Source organism: Rhynchophorus ferrugineus, unplaced genomic scaffold (assembly GCF_030347505.1).
Source record: "Rhynchophorus ferrugineus isolate W39M unplaced genomic scaffold, kcgeb_rfMv2 rfM3, whole genome shotgun sequence".
Classification (NCBI taxonomy): Eukaryota; Metazoa; Arthropoda; class Insecta; order Coleoptera; family Curculionidae; genus Rhynchophorus; species Rhynchophorus ferrugineus.
The window spans coordinates 55,361,679-55,376,377 of NW_027472582.1; the positions used below are offsets into that span (position 1 = coordinate 55,361,679).

Genomic DNA, 14,699 nt, shown 5'->3' on the forward strand with positions numbered 1-14,699 from the left:
CTATCATCAAGTTATTAATATATAAAATGTATGCCTTTCTGCAGATGTATTAGAAACAATCCTCGGTCCAATTAAATCTCTCTGAAATAATAGGTAGGACACAAATGGTAAAGTACCCTCAAGATTTTTCTGTAAATCTATCCTGCTATGAATATTGTTGAAACTGTTAATTATTAATAAATGTTCACAGTAGCCAAGCAGTTAATATTTAATCGAGAAAGTTATAAACAAAAAATATATCCCACTCTGTTTAATTTAAATTTGGATTTAAATATATACATTTCAAGTGCTAACTAGTGATACAGATACAGGTCTGTTCATTATCATATGAGCACTTAATTTCATTATTGTAAAACGTGTGGTTGAGATTTCGGGCCAAACAAATTAACAAAGGATTTTCATAAAGCACTTTTGAATAGTTTTACATATGAAAGGGAGTTTTTCAAATATGGGAACAATTTTTTTTAGATATTTTAAAGTCCTCTTTTACCAACTATGGGTTTATCTGGACTGGACCACGGCATTAAGCCTACCGACTGCCGAGTGACCAACTTAAAAATCATCCTAGAAGACTCAGTCTTACCCAACCTGGTTACTGGTGAGACTGCGATCATTTTCCTTGTCGGATTTCACATTCTAGCCTAGACTATCACAACTATTAAACAATCAGAAACATAAATTTACGACCATGCCTCAGCAAGATTCAAAACCGCATTTTTTAATTTTGGTTAAAGTGCTCTTCGTTTTCGTTGCTATAATTTTTCAGTCCCCGGCCCACCATACTAAAACATATTTTTGGCAATATTTTTTTCCTATATAATTCCCTTCAAGGGTGATGACACTGATTATAGCGACCCTTCAACTTTTCGATACAATTTTTGTAGTACAATTCGTCCTTTGTTTCAAAATAGGCCTCAGTTTCGGCGATCACCTCTTCATTCGACGAAATTTTCTTCCCAGCGAGTATTCTCTTGCGATCTGAAAACAGGAAATAGTCGCTGGTGGTCAGATATAGAGAATACGGTGGATCAGGAAGGAATGCGAAGCCCAATTCATGAATTTTTGACACGGTGCATTGTCTTGGTGAAGCAGCACTTTCTTTTCTTCAAATGTGGCCAGTTTTCAGCGATTTCGTTCTTCAAACGGTCCAATAACGCTATGTAATAGTCGCTGTTGATAGTCCTTCCTTTTTCAAGGTAGTCAATGAAAATTGTACCATGCGCATCCCAAAATACAGACGCCATTAACTTGCCAGTTGCCAGTGACTGTTGCGTTGTCCCACGCTTTGGAGCGGGTTTATCGTGCGTAATCCACTCGGATGACTGTCGATTGGACTTCGGATTGAAATAATGGAGCTATGTTTCCTCCATTGCCACGTATCGATGCAAAAACTCGGGTTTATTACGCTTGATCATCTTCAAATACTGGTGTGAATCATCACCTCGTCGTTGTTTTTGGTCAAATGTGAGCTCGCGCGATACCCACTTTGCATAGAGCTTTCTAATACCCAAGTATTCGAGAATTATATGATGTACACGTTCAGTTGATATCTTTAGAGTGTCTGCTATTTCATTCAGTTTCAATTTTCGGTCACTCAAAATCAATTTGTGGATTTTTTAAATGTTTTCCTCGGTAACAACCACTTTTGGGCGTCCACTGCGTTCATCGTCTTCGGTGTTCATTTCGCGACGTGTAAACTTAGCATACCAATCTTTGATGCTTGATTTTCCTGGGGCAGTGTCCGGAAACCCTGCGTTAAGCCAATTTTTTGCTTCAACTGTATTTTTACCCTTCAAAAAGCAATATTTTATCAACACGCGAATTTCTTTTTTTAACAATTTTTTTACAATAACAAAAGTTCCTTCACTCAAAATGCTACAATTCACAAACTAATGATCCGACAGCTGTCAAAACTATATACCCATCTGTTGAGGTGTAGAGCTAACTAAAAAACATATGTATTTAATTCTAGTAGCGTCACCTATATGTCAGGCCGGGGACATTTCATTTAACCTGTTATACCAAAATTACTCGTACTATGGAGAAAATGGAGCTCTAAAGTCACATTCGCTCTTAAAATATTGAAGCTTGTCAACATATTTAGAACAATAACTATGATTTGCTATTTGTTGAACTTTAATTTTTACATACTCAGGTTAGGCAATATTTTACAAATGTATCAAAGCTCACCTTATTGGTTCAATGAATTGTTTTATCATATGCAAAAAAGATTTTTCTCTACTTCGCACATTAATTCACAACAATCTCTCATTAGGGCTACATCATTTTCAATCTACACAATTCACAATGAACTTGCGTTTCCGTACTTTCCCACAAAATTTTTACATATTTTAATATTTTAATATTACTAGCAAATATACACAAAGAACGAGTCAATATATAGTTTCTGATAACAAACATTTAATGATAATGCGTCTTCTATAGATTCGCCTTAAACTATCAAGTGTTAACAACACCAAAATGTTCCAAACCAGAACTATTTCAATACTTTCATGAGTATATTCCAAAAGTACACTTGAACATATAAAAAACATATCAATATCCAGGGCAACATGATTTTATCATTGAGCTCTGGCATCAACAGCAAATGAAAATAATTAGTAATTGATAATAATTGGTGGAACATGATTAAAAAATATAATCATTATCTTATATATAAAAATGAATCGCAAAATATGTTCCTAAGCGCATAACTCAACAACGCCTGGACCAATTTGGCCAAATCTTTTTTTAAAATGTTCGTTGAAGTTCAGGGATGGTTTTTACGGCGAGAAAAATTAGAATTATTGCTGGAAAAACCCTAAAAATAGCCCTTTTTGTTTGAATTTGTTTCGTGTATCAGTTGACAATTCATCTGTCATCTGTCAAAAGTCATCTGTAACAGACAACTTTTTTTTTTTAAATTTGATATGACTTGAACTCAAATCCTTTTAATCCGTACGAATTGTTTTATTTATTTAAAATTTTTTATTTGTTTAAAATTTAATTCAAATTTTAAATAAATAAAACAATTCGTACGGCTTAAAAGGATTTGAGTTCAAGTCATATCAAATTTAAAAAAAAAGTTGTCTGTTACAGATGACTTTTGACAGATGACAGATGAATTGTCAAGTGATACACGAAACAAATTCGTATATCGTGTTTTGTGCAGAGTGTTTAGTTAGTTAGTGTTTGTTTAGTTCGTGATTAGTGAAAAAATAATTTATATTTGATATGCCTCCTATAAGACGAAGCAATTTAGGTAGAAGAACCAGAAATGCTATAAACCAAGCTAATTACCGATCTAATCGTACTGCACAAGAACGTGACGACGGAAATGAACGTGAAAGAATTCGGATATCACAAACGCGTGAAGCGCGAGCGCGACATTCAACTAATAATCGCGCAAGTTTGAATCCAGCTGCTTTCAGTTACGATGTGTCAATTGACTACAGTAACTACCAATGTGTTGTTATTGGTTCTATGAACTTGGTTTGCTCACACTGTAAGGCATTAAAATACAAAAACGATGCCAATGGATTGTGTTGCGCAAATGGTAGAGTGAAATTGATACAATTGGATCCACCACCAGAACCATTGTACTCATTGGTTTCAGGAATAGGAACAGATTCTATACACTTTTTGACACATATTCAACAATATAACAATTGCTTTCAAATGACTTCATTTGGGGCAACAAATGCAGTTCGGGAAAATTTTATGCCAACTTTCAAGGTATGTATTATAGCAGTTACTCATAATTATTTTAGCGAACAAAATTTTCTGTCACCAAAGTTAAGATGTGTTACTAATCTTCAATTTCTTAATCATTACGAAATATATCACTTAGTCATCATATTATATGGTGATTCAGTTTCAGTGACACTTTTATTATATTTTATATTTGATAGATATTAGTTAAAACTAAATATATACTTTTTAAGATCAAATATTATTTAAGTTTGATCATTGACAATCCATTAATTTATACCACACCATAATATTTTTTTTATTTACAGATACAAGGGCAAATATATCACAGAGCAGGTTCACTGTTACCAGTGTCAGATAGCGACAACAAATTCCTGCAAATTTATTTTATGGGCAATTCACCACAAGAAATTGATCTGCGTTGTGCACATAACAATTTAGTAAAAAGGTCTATTGTAGAACAATTACAAACTTTATTTCATCAACACAATCAATTGATTATATTGTTTAAAACTGCCCTGGATCTGATGCCATCCGATAATCACAAAATTGTAATCAGAGCTGATAAAACACCTGCAGGTCAACATACAAGACGTTTTAATGCACCAACTATTGATGAAGTTGCTATCGTTGTAGTTGGAGAAAACTTGGAATCCCGTGATATTGTTTTACATCGTCGGAATTTTCAATTACAACCTATAAAGGAAACACACCGCTCATATGATGCACTGCAATATCCCATTATATTTTGGCAAGGTGAAGATGGCTACGATTTATCAATAAAAATGATAAATCCCATTACAGGTAACTAAAATATTAGTTTAGCTATGGCGATAATATCTCAGTCACTATATTATGTATTTTAATTTTATATTTGAATGTTATTAAAACAAAATCTGTTTACAGGTTCTGAAACCAACAAAAAAGTCAGTTCAATGAACTATTATTCATACCGCCTAATGATTCGGGAAAATGCAGATAATCACATATTGAAATGTCGGCGATTATATCACAAATATGTTGATGACATGTATGTTAAAATTGAAACGGAGAGATTAACATTCATCAGGTTGAATCAAACCAAACTCCGATCTGAAGAGTATATTCACCTTCGAGATGCGATTAATACTGATGGAAATGCACAGAATGTCGGTCGGATGACTATTCTTCCAGCAACATACATCGGAAGCCCTCGGCATATGCACGAATATGCTCAAGATGCCATGTCGTATGTTCGTCATTATGGTACAGCAGATTTGTTCATCACATTTACATTCAATCCGCAATGGATAGAAATTAAGCAGGAGTTATTACCTGGGAAATCATCCATTGATCGTCATGATATTACAGCCAGAGTCTTTAGACAAAAGTTGAAATCTTTAATGAATTTCATCGTAAAACATAATGTGTTTGGTGAGACACGCTGCTGGATGTATTCTGTGGAGTGGCAGAAACGAGGATTGCCACATGCACACATTTTGATTTGGTTGGTTGAAAAGATAAGGCCAAATGAAGTTGATGCAGTGATATCAGCTGAAATCCCTAATGTACAAGTAGATCCTGGATTGCATGAGGTAGTTATCAAAAACATGATACATGGTCCCTGTGGAACTCTTAATCAAAATTCACCGTGTATGATGGATGGTAAATGTTCAAAACGATATCCACGGACATTAATATCGGAAACAATTACTGGTAATGACGGTTATCCATTGTATCGTCGCAGATCGACAGCAGACAATGGAAAATCAACAATTGTCAAATTAAATTAACAAGATATTGAAATAGATAATCGTTGGATTGTTCCATATTCACCCATTTTATCAAAGACATTCAAAGCACACATCAACGTTGAATCTTGCCATTCAGTGAAATCGATTAAATAGATTTGCAAATACGTAACCAAAGGGAGTGATATGGCTGTGATTGGAATTGGTGCAGAGAATTCTAATGATGAAGTTACCCAATACCAAATGGGCCGCTATGTCAGTAGTAATGAAGCAGTTTGGCGAATATTTTCTTTTCCTATTCATGAGAGACACCCTTCTGTTGTTCACTTAGCTGTGCATTTAGAAAATGGACAAAGAGTGTATTTTACAGCACAGAACGCAGTACAAAGAGCTGCTCAGCCACCATCCACTACATTAACCAGTTTTTTTGAGACATGCCAAAACGATGATTTCGCACAAACATTGCTATATTCTGAAATGCCAAAATATTATACCTGGAATCAATCCTCAAGGAGATTTATACGACGGAAACAAGGAAAACCAGTTCCAGGATATACAGATGTATATTCCACCGATGCGATTGGCCGGATTTATTCAGTACATCCAAGCAATGATGAATGTTTTTATTTACGACTGCTATTAGTCAATGTACGTGGCCCAACATCATTCCAACAGTTACGAACTGTTGATGGTGAATTGTGTGGATCCTACAGAGAAGCCTGTCAACGTTTGCAATTGCTTGAAAATGACGCTCATTGGGATCAAACTCTCAATGATGCTGTAATATCATCACACACTCATCAAATACGAACATTGTTTTCTATAATCATATCTACATGCTTCCCATCAAACCCAATTGATTTGTGGATGAAGTACAAAGATTATATGTGTGATGATATTTTGTATCAAATACGGAATAGAATGGGAAATCCAAATATACAAATCAGTGAAGAAATTTACAATGAAGCATTGATTTCAATTGAGGACATGTGCTTGATAATGTCAAACAAACTATTAATTCAATTAGGCCTGACCGCGCCCAATCGTCCAATGCATGACGCTTTTAACCAAGAGTTGCATCGAGAAAGACTGTATGATCTCAACGCTTTGAAAGAATAAATTCAAACAAATCTTCCACTGTTAAATGAACAACAGAAGTATGTATTTGAAACTCTTATGAAAGTAACAAATGATGAAACTGGAGGGATTTATTTCTTAGATGCACCTGGTGGTACAGGAAAAACTTTTTTTATTTCATTAATATTAGCAACAATTCGCTCACAAAATAAAATTGCACTTGCACTCGCTTCGTCGGGAATCGCAGCAACTTTGCTTGAAGGTGGTCGAACAGCCCATTCAGCACTAAAATTGCCATTAAATATGCAAAGCAATGAAACTCCAACCTGCAGCGTTTCGAAGAACTCTGCAATGGCAAAGGTTTTGCAGCACTGTAAATTGATTGTTTGGGATGAATGCACGATGGTACATAAAAAATCTTTGGAGGCTTTAGACAGAACCTTAAAAGATCTACGTAGCAATAATAACCGATTTGGTGGTGCAATGATTTTATTAGCAGGAGATTTTCGTCAAACATTGCCAGTGATTCCACGATCAACGCCAGCTGATGAACTCAATGCATGTCTAAAGTCCTCCAATTTGTGGAAACATGTTAAAGTACTTCATTTAAGCAAGAATATGCGTGTCGAGTTGCAAAATGACCAATCTGGAAACATATTCTCTAAACAACTCATTGACATTGGTAATGGCAAATTTCCTATAGACATGTTGACGGCTTGCTTTTGCTATGACTATAAACAAGTCCCAGGGGCAATCATTAAGTGTTCGTGGTATTAATCTAGAAAACCCATGTTTCTCACATGGTCAATTGTATGTTGCCTGTTCCCGTGTTGGAAAACCATCAGATTTGTTTATCTATGCGCCAGGTAATCAAACAAAAAACATCGTATACCACAAAGCAATATAATGATAATAATAATAATAATTATGATTCACATGATTAACAATAAAGCGATTACTTACTTTTCAATCCTTATATATGTTTTATTTAATTATTTTTTATTCACAACGCCCTATCACCAGGGTGATGGTTCTGTTCAGGAGAATTTTTTAAAATACGTAGGCACAAAAACTGCCACATTACAAATCTTTTTGACAGGACGAAGTCTGTCGGGTCAGCTAGTTAATTATAAAAATGATTAAAAAAAAGACAATCACTTCATATCTTCATATTGTATTAATATTTATTTATAAAACATGCAGATGTTTTTATAGCTTACCTAGAGAAATACAACGTAGTGACCAGATTTAAAATGACATTTATTTTCAATAGTAAACGGGATTCCGTATTTCTACTTCAGTTCTCATGAATGTATAATCACTATCTTACTGTAACCTTTAAAATAAAAAATAATAGATATTACACCTGAAACAACCAAAAATAAAATAAATATATTTTATCAGCTTACCATCACTTTATCTGAAGCGCTCACGAAATAATTTCAAACAGTTGAGGCCTATTCTAAAGTACCCGAATTTATCTTTATTATACTCCGAACCTGGGTTTCGATAAAAGCGTTTGGGCTTTGTATTAAATAAATTACCGGTTAAATGATGATTAAATCAAGATACCGGAAAGTACGGTGAATATCATGGATTGGAACAGGAAATTGATTTTTGGGTTATGTATATTTCTAACCAAATTATTTTTTCTCTGGCCGATTATGTTTATGAATATGAATAAGTTTATTAAAAAAAAATACATTCAATTAACGTCTAATTTAGTAGTGTGAGTAATATATAATAATGTTGTTTGTTGACTAAGTGGATGTCATACAATTTGTTGGTGGGAGTTTGATGTGATATCATCATCTTTCTGCATATTATGGACTAATCGAATAGGAAGCTGACTATAAAATCAAACATTTGACAAACTCGCAACTATCAAGTAATGGAAATTAAATAATGTTTCTGTAATTGGATCCCGTAAGTCCACATGTTTTAAAGTGTATTTTAAAGCTTTAATTTGTAGAATTTTATAACCACCTGTAAGAATAATAAGTTGAGTAATGAACGACCCAATAGACTCTATACTTTTCGAGTTGGTTTTTACATAGCTAATTAAATACTTTACACTAAAGGTAATATAGCCATACTAATAACATAGATATTACTTAAATAAATAATATAAAAATATAAACAAATAATAATCATAATTATATATCACATATCTTATATCTATATAATATAGGTACCATACGAATTATTTTCACTTTTCAGTCATTTTTACTTTTAAAATGGTAGTGATCATTCAATGTTTAACTCAAACATATCAATTTTAATTTGTAGCAATATCCCGTAATTACTTTAATATGAACTTACTTATTTTGGAATTGAACTGCATTTTCTATCCTTCACTACATTTTCCGCCTTTGATCTTCCACAAAATTCACCGTACTAAACGGGCTTCTGTATTAAAAAATTCTGTAACTCGTCAGTAAATTTTTTGAAATTAAAGTTGAGATTGCAGATATTTGAAACCAAAATTGTAAACAATACCTAATATTATGATATAACTTCATGGTCATAACTTCATATATGGTTTTAAATTACATAATTACTTAATTGTGCACTCTTTTGCTAGGTGGAAGAGCCTTATGGCTACACCTAATAACTAAGACGTCTCGAAGCTTCCTCATAAACTCATACGTTACTTATAACAAAATATCAACCAACTAATTCCTTTAATAATTGCCAGTCACGATTAGATTTAAATACATTTCTGTCGAAACCAAGACCTGCTGGATTTCTACATGGTTAGAAACTTTTTAAGCAATTATAAAATCTAGACGTAAATTTAGACAAATAGTAAATTAGTAGTACATAACATTGGAGCGTTTCATATTCACGGTATTAGAACAAAAAATCAACTTAGGAGACCGGATACAGACTGAGGTAGAAATGGATTTTGAGGTGGAGAAGTTGGTCAGGGATAATCAATACTGAGCGTGGAAAAATACCGCAGAAATCAGATAGAAACTAAAAAATAATAATTACTCCAAAAAAATCTTAGAACTAAATCCTAAAATAATGATCGGGAAAAAAAGGGCGAGGAATAAGTGGTATTATTCCAGGGCTCATCAAGATAAAAATAACCTGAATAATCTTACATCTGAGATATGAAATTAACCTAATAACTAAAGAATCACATCACGAGTGAATTTCTACGTGAACTTGCCAATAGTGATGAGTATTCCTCGTGGAGAACTACCAGAGCTAACTAGAAACTTAAAATGACTTTTGATTATGCAAACTGGGCCAGGGATCATCAGAACAAGATTTGCAGATCACCTTGAGTACTGTGGTGAGTTAATTAATTAAACCATAGCAAATTGAGATTTTGATTGATTGATTTGATCGCTATAATAAATAGTAAAATAAATAATATTAATACATACACTGTAAAACACGTACACTCGATACAAACTTTCTGGATATTTATGAAGTCAGTTACCTGACGAAAAAATATTATTTTCTGTCCAGTGATATATAATAATAGAACTATTATTATTTAACTAAATCAAAAAGAAGACTGTGTGTTATTATTACTCAAAATAATCTTGTACATTTTTAATGGCCATATAATATTAATCTCATTTGTGCAACCAGGATAGTATCCAGCAAAAATATTTCTAGTTTCAGCTTTTAAATTATAATTCACAGTTCTAGAGTATTACAAAATTCTTACTGAAATTTTAAAAGAGTATATTTGACTCTATACTAGAATATGTAAAGAACAGCTTGCGTTCAAAAGTTTCTTGAGCACTTTTCGTAGCAGTTAATACATTTACATATTATATTTACGGAAATTATTTAATTTCAACATAAAAATAATAAATTAATACAATTTTATATGAAAATAATGCACAATATAAAACTACCTTTTAGCTTAAGTTTATTGATGAAGGTTTTAACATATATTACCTTCATCGAGATATTAAAAACATCTTCTGAGAGTTCCGAAGCAATTAAGCAATAGTTAAAAACAGAAAATTGATTTTCTCGCAGAGCTTTTAACGAAAAATGACGCATAACCGTTAAATAATAACGCGTGGTCTTTATAATGCACTAACGCATACATATGCATAATTATATTGTTTTCGGCCACCCACACGAAAGATTAAAAGATTTATTTTTGTTTTTTATGACACCTACTCGATGAACTGATATTATGACCTGATTACACCACCGGGTGAAAATGTTTTATGGGTGGTATTTCCATCCAAAATTTAACTTTCTTTTGTTTAAACTAAATCCTCTTTTGCAATGTATGTCTAAAATAAAACATGGTGTGTTCATTTTAATCTGAAAACAGAATAATGAACGAAATAATGAATAAAAAAAAAACGTATAGTATTATTATATATTATATGCAACACTCTTGTGTCGTGTTATCTTGCTATTTTATTAATAAATTCTGAAATAAAAAAAGTAGATCCATTTATATAAATAAATTAAAGAAGTGTACAGTTATGATAACCATTATTTTATGAAATCTTTATTTTAGGCTTCTTCCAAGCGGATATCTTCTCATATGGAGTCTAAGTGAAACACGACCATGGTTCATAGCCCGCGTTAAGCTCTAAATCCACTCGAACCTCCAAAATGTAACAAAAAAGAGTTTTTATTAAAAAATATAAAAGATATATTACATTCGAAGGCTCTACGTCATAATATGCTAATAATTATTATAAATATTATCGGGTATATTAAATACTATACTTAGTTTTATGCATTTATATATTTTATATGGGTTTCTTCAATTTTGTCTAAATATCTGGTGAATTTTTCTAACAAATTTCGTACTATTTTTGACGATTCTATGTATAAATGAATGTCAGATATAATATAATTATCACAGCTTTATAATAGTGATATCTAATTATGAGTTATGGGGAGTCTCTTATATAAAAGAACAATGTAAGAACAAAGAATATTTATTACCCATCGAAAAAAAAATAAATTGTTCATTATATGAAATGATACACATTAGTATTATTATGCAATGTATTAGTAACTAATGCAAGGACAATAATATGAATGAAGTACAACGTGAATTAGATAAAGTCCGAAATATCCTATGTCACAATAGCCCTGTTACAATTTAGATCAGGACATGGTAATTAAAATTAACGTAAATAAATTGGTTAAAGTGAATAAAGCATATTCGTAAATATTTTCATATTCTTATGGTCGAGATAACCAACTTAAGCAAAGTTATTGGTACGTTTGGAATTGCTCTGTTAGGAATTCTTTAAGAATGTATTAATGATCTTATATTAAACATGCGCTATGTTTGTAAAGATAAATTTATTGAAAAATACATTTCTTGATTTTCCACTTTTCTTATTATTTTAATTTTGCTACAAAAATTTTAAACAGCTTTTAATTGTCGAAAGCCGGCCTTAGGTTTTCTTTTAAAGCTTTTGTTTAAAACTTTGTTTTAACCAACTTTGTACCTATTTGAGTCATAAGTCATCACTGCTCTTTTTGATTTAACTTTCTTTATTTACGGTTTACCTTTATTTACATATATAAAATGATACAATGTATCAGTTATTAATATTATTTAAAAGTTAATGAGTCGAAGTATGTGGCATTGACCCATGAATCATCGTTTATTTTGTTTCCTACAAATGAAGCAAACAAGGGGACCCTCTCATTCACCTCACTGGCCGGATTACTGCAAATGAATATCTCGACATCCTCATGGTGAAGTTCTAACTATGGCTAAGATATTTTGTGATGATAATGCGCCCATAACTATTGGCGAAAAATTCAATATTGGTGTGAAGAACATTAGAATATCATTAGACATCTTCCCTGACCAGCACTATTGCCAGTCCTCAACATGAGTGAACCGTTATGGGAGCTTTAGAGCAGAGAATGAAGAATAGATTTCTATATCCAATATCATTGAAGCAATTGGGGAATGTTTTGGTGAAAGCATGGGAGAACACTACATTGAAGACTATTCAGACACTTTATATTTATTTATTTGTTTTTTTTTTCTACCCATCAGCCTCTTGGGCTATTTAGGGTCGGTTACAATTTAGTATTTATTTCCAATATAATGCGTCATAAAAGAAATATATAACACATAATAGAACACTAACAGTATAGAGTATACATAAAATGTAAGTTAAATTAAAGAAAACACATTTAGGATAATAAATATGTTAAATTATAGCGTAAAAAGACATAATATTGAATTTATCAGTGAATGTTGTAAGTGCTGGAACAAGTCCATGTCTGCCAAAAAGTTTACAAAGTCAAAAGTATATGGGAGGGAGTATATAATCCTTACTTCATTCTTTTGTAATATAGTGTGCAACTCTCTAATATATATAACCAGAAGGTGGACTGTCTTTGCCATTCTCAGGTTCACCAAGGAACACTTTGAATCTGTTATTATCAGTATTGGTCCGCTAATCAATAACTTTTCCAAGGCAGATAGAGAAAATACTGATCATAGACGGAAGACAAAATTGCTCCTCAAACGGACTTGATGTATACGACGCACCCACGAAGTCTTCGCGATTTGAACTATCTGTGCAAATGTGTAATATCAGTGTTTGAAGATGATTAAGCGTAATAAATCCAAGTTTTTGCATCGATATGTGACAATGGATGAAACATGGCTCCATTATTCCACTCCGAAGTCCAATCGACAGTCATCCGAGTGAACTGCACACGATGAACCCGTTCCAAAACGTGGGAAAACGCAACAGTCTGCTGGCAAGGTTATGGCATCTGTATTTTGGAATGCGCATAGAATTATTTTCATTGACTACCTTGAAAAAGGAAGGACCATCAACAGCAACTATTACATAGCGTTATTGGAATGTTTGAAGGACGAAATCACCAGAAAACGGCCAAATTTGAAGAAAAAGAAAATGCTGCTTCACCAAGACAATGCACCGTGTCACAAGTCAGTGAAAACGATGGCAAAAATCCATGAATTGGGCTTCGAATTGCGACTATTTCCTGTTCTCGGATCTCAAAAGCATGCTCGCTGGGAAGAAATTTTCACCGAATGAAGAAGTGATCGCCGAAATTGAGGCCTATTTTAAAGCAAATGACAAATCGTACTACAAAAATGGTATCGAAAAGTTGGAGGATTGTTATAATCAGTGTATCACCCTTTAAGGAAATTAAGTTGAATAAAAATGCTAATTTTGAAAAAAAAAATGTGTTTTACTATGGTAGGCCGGGGACTTTTCAATTGACCTGATATAAACCAACTAAAGCTTGACATGACAGTATATATATTTTTAATATTTAATTATATTAAATTTACGGTCATCATCAAAAGCATAGCGAAACATTTAAGTTGCCCATTTAATATTAAGCATCAGCTAAAAATACTTGAAAGCGAGATAGGTTAATGAAATTCAAATATAAAATGAAGCGTAGTGATAAAAAAAAGTTCCTTTCCATCATACAACCTTCACTGTGATATATATATTTCAAGCAAAAACTGCAATTGTCTTAATCTAGATGATAATAACTTCAGCAGTACGAAGAAACCCTGGATGTTTGAAATATGGCTAATGTTCCTTTTTTACAACGACAGCAACTATAGATGAAATCTATAGTAATACCGTGAATCCGAAATGGTAGATACCGGGCAGATGAAATATGTAGATGTCGAACCTTTCGTAACCTTCGCAATCTCGACCGAAAATCTGGGCACCGAATTCAATGGCTTAATTTCGTATAAATGTTTTTTGTTCGACGCTCTCGCGGCTTATATAACACTCGTTTTGCCAACTATTCGAAACGAACATCACAAAAGAATGCCGTCTTTTATGGACGGAAATTTAAATAACATCAATAAATAAATTTATGCCGTTTAATATTGTTGCTATTATTCTTATTCCCTAACATTTAGTCAAACCATCTAGTCATTGAACATAGACCGCTAGTTATCGTGATCTTGTTCTCGAACGAATCTACAGATGAAACTGATACGTTTCAGTGGCGTAGATTGTACGTTAATGTTCTGAGTGTAATCTTGCTTAACCCTTGAATATAGGGATATTTTATTATTGTCAGAATACGTTATATATTATAATACGCTATAATATAGATTAATAAAAATATTTTCCTTAATAATTTATTTTCTTACATGATATGGGAAAGTTAAAATCGATGTTGGTTTGGCAGCGACCCAATCGT

General features: G+C 32.6%; 1 protein-coding gene across 1 annotated transcript; it reads left to right on the forward strand.

Moving 5' to 3' along the window:
• Nucleotides 1–4,092: 4,092 nt before the first annotated feature.
• On the forward strand, nucleotides 4,093–5,633 carry LOC143193493 (uncharacterized). Its single transcript, XM_076399720.1, has 3 exons — nucleotides 4,093–4,290; nucleotides 4,348–4,515; nucleotides 4,618–5,633. Exons 1-3 carry the CDS (start codon nucleotides 4,101–4,103, stop codon nucleotides 5,481–5,483), a joined length of 1,224 nt encoding a protein of 407 aa, XP_076255835.1. The 5' UTR covers nucleotides 4,093–4,100; the 3' UTR covers nucleotides 5,484–5,633.
• The last annotated feature ends 9,066 nt before the right edge of the window (nucleotides 5,634–14,699 follow it).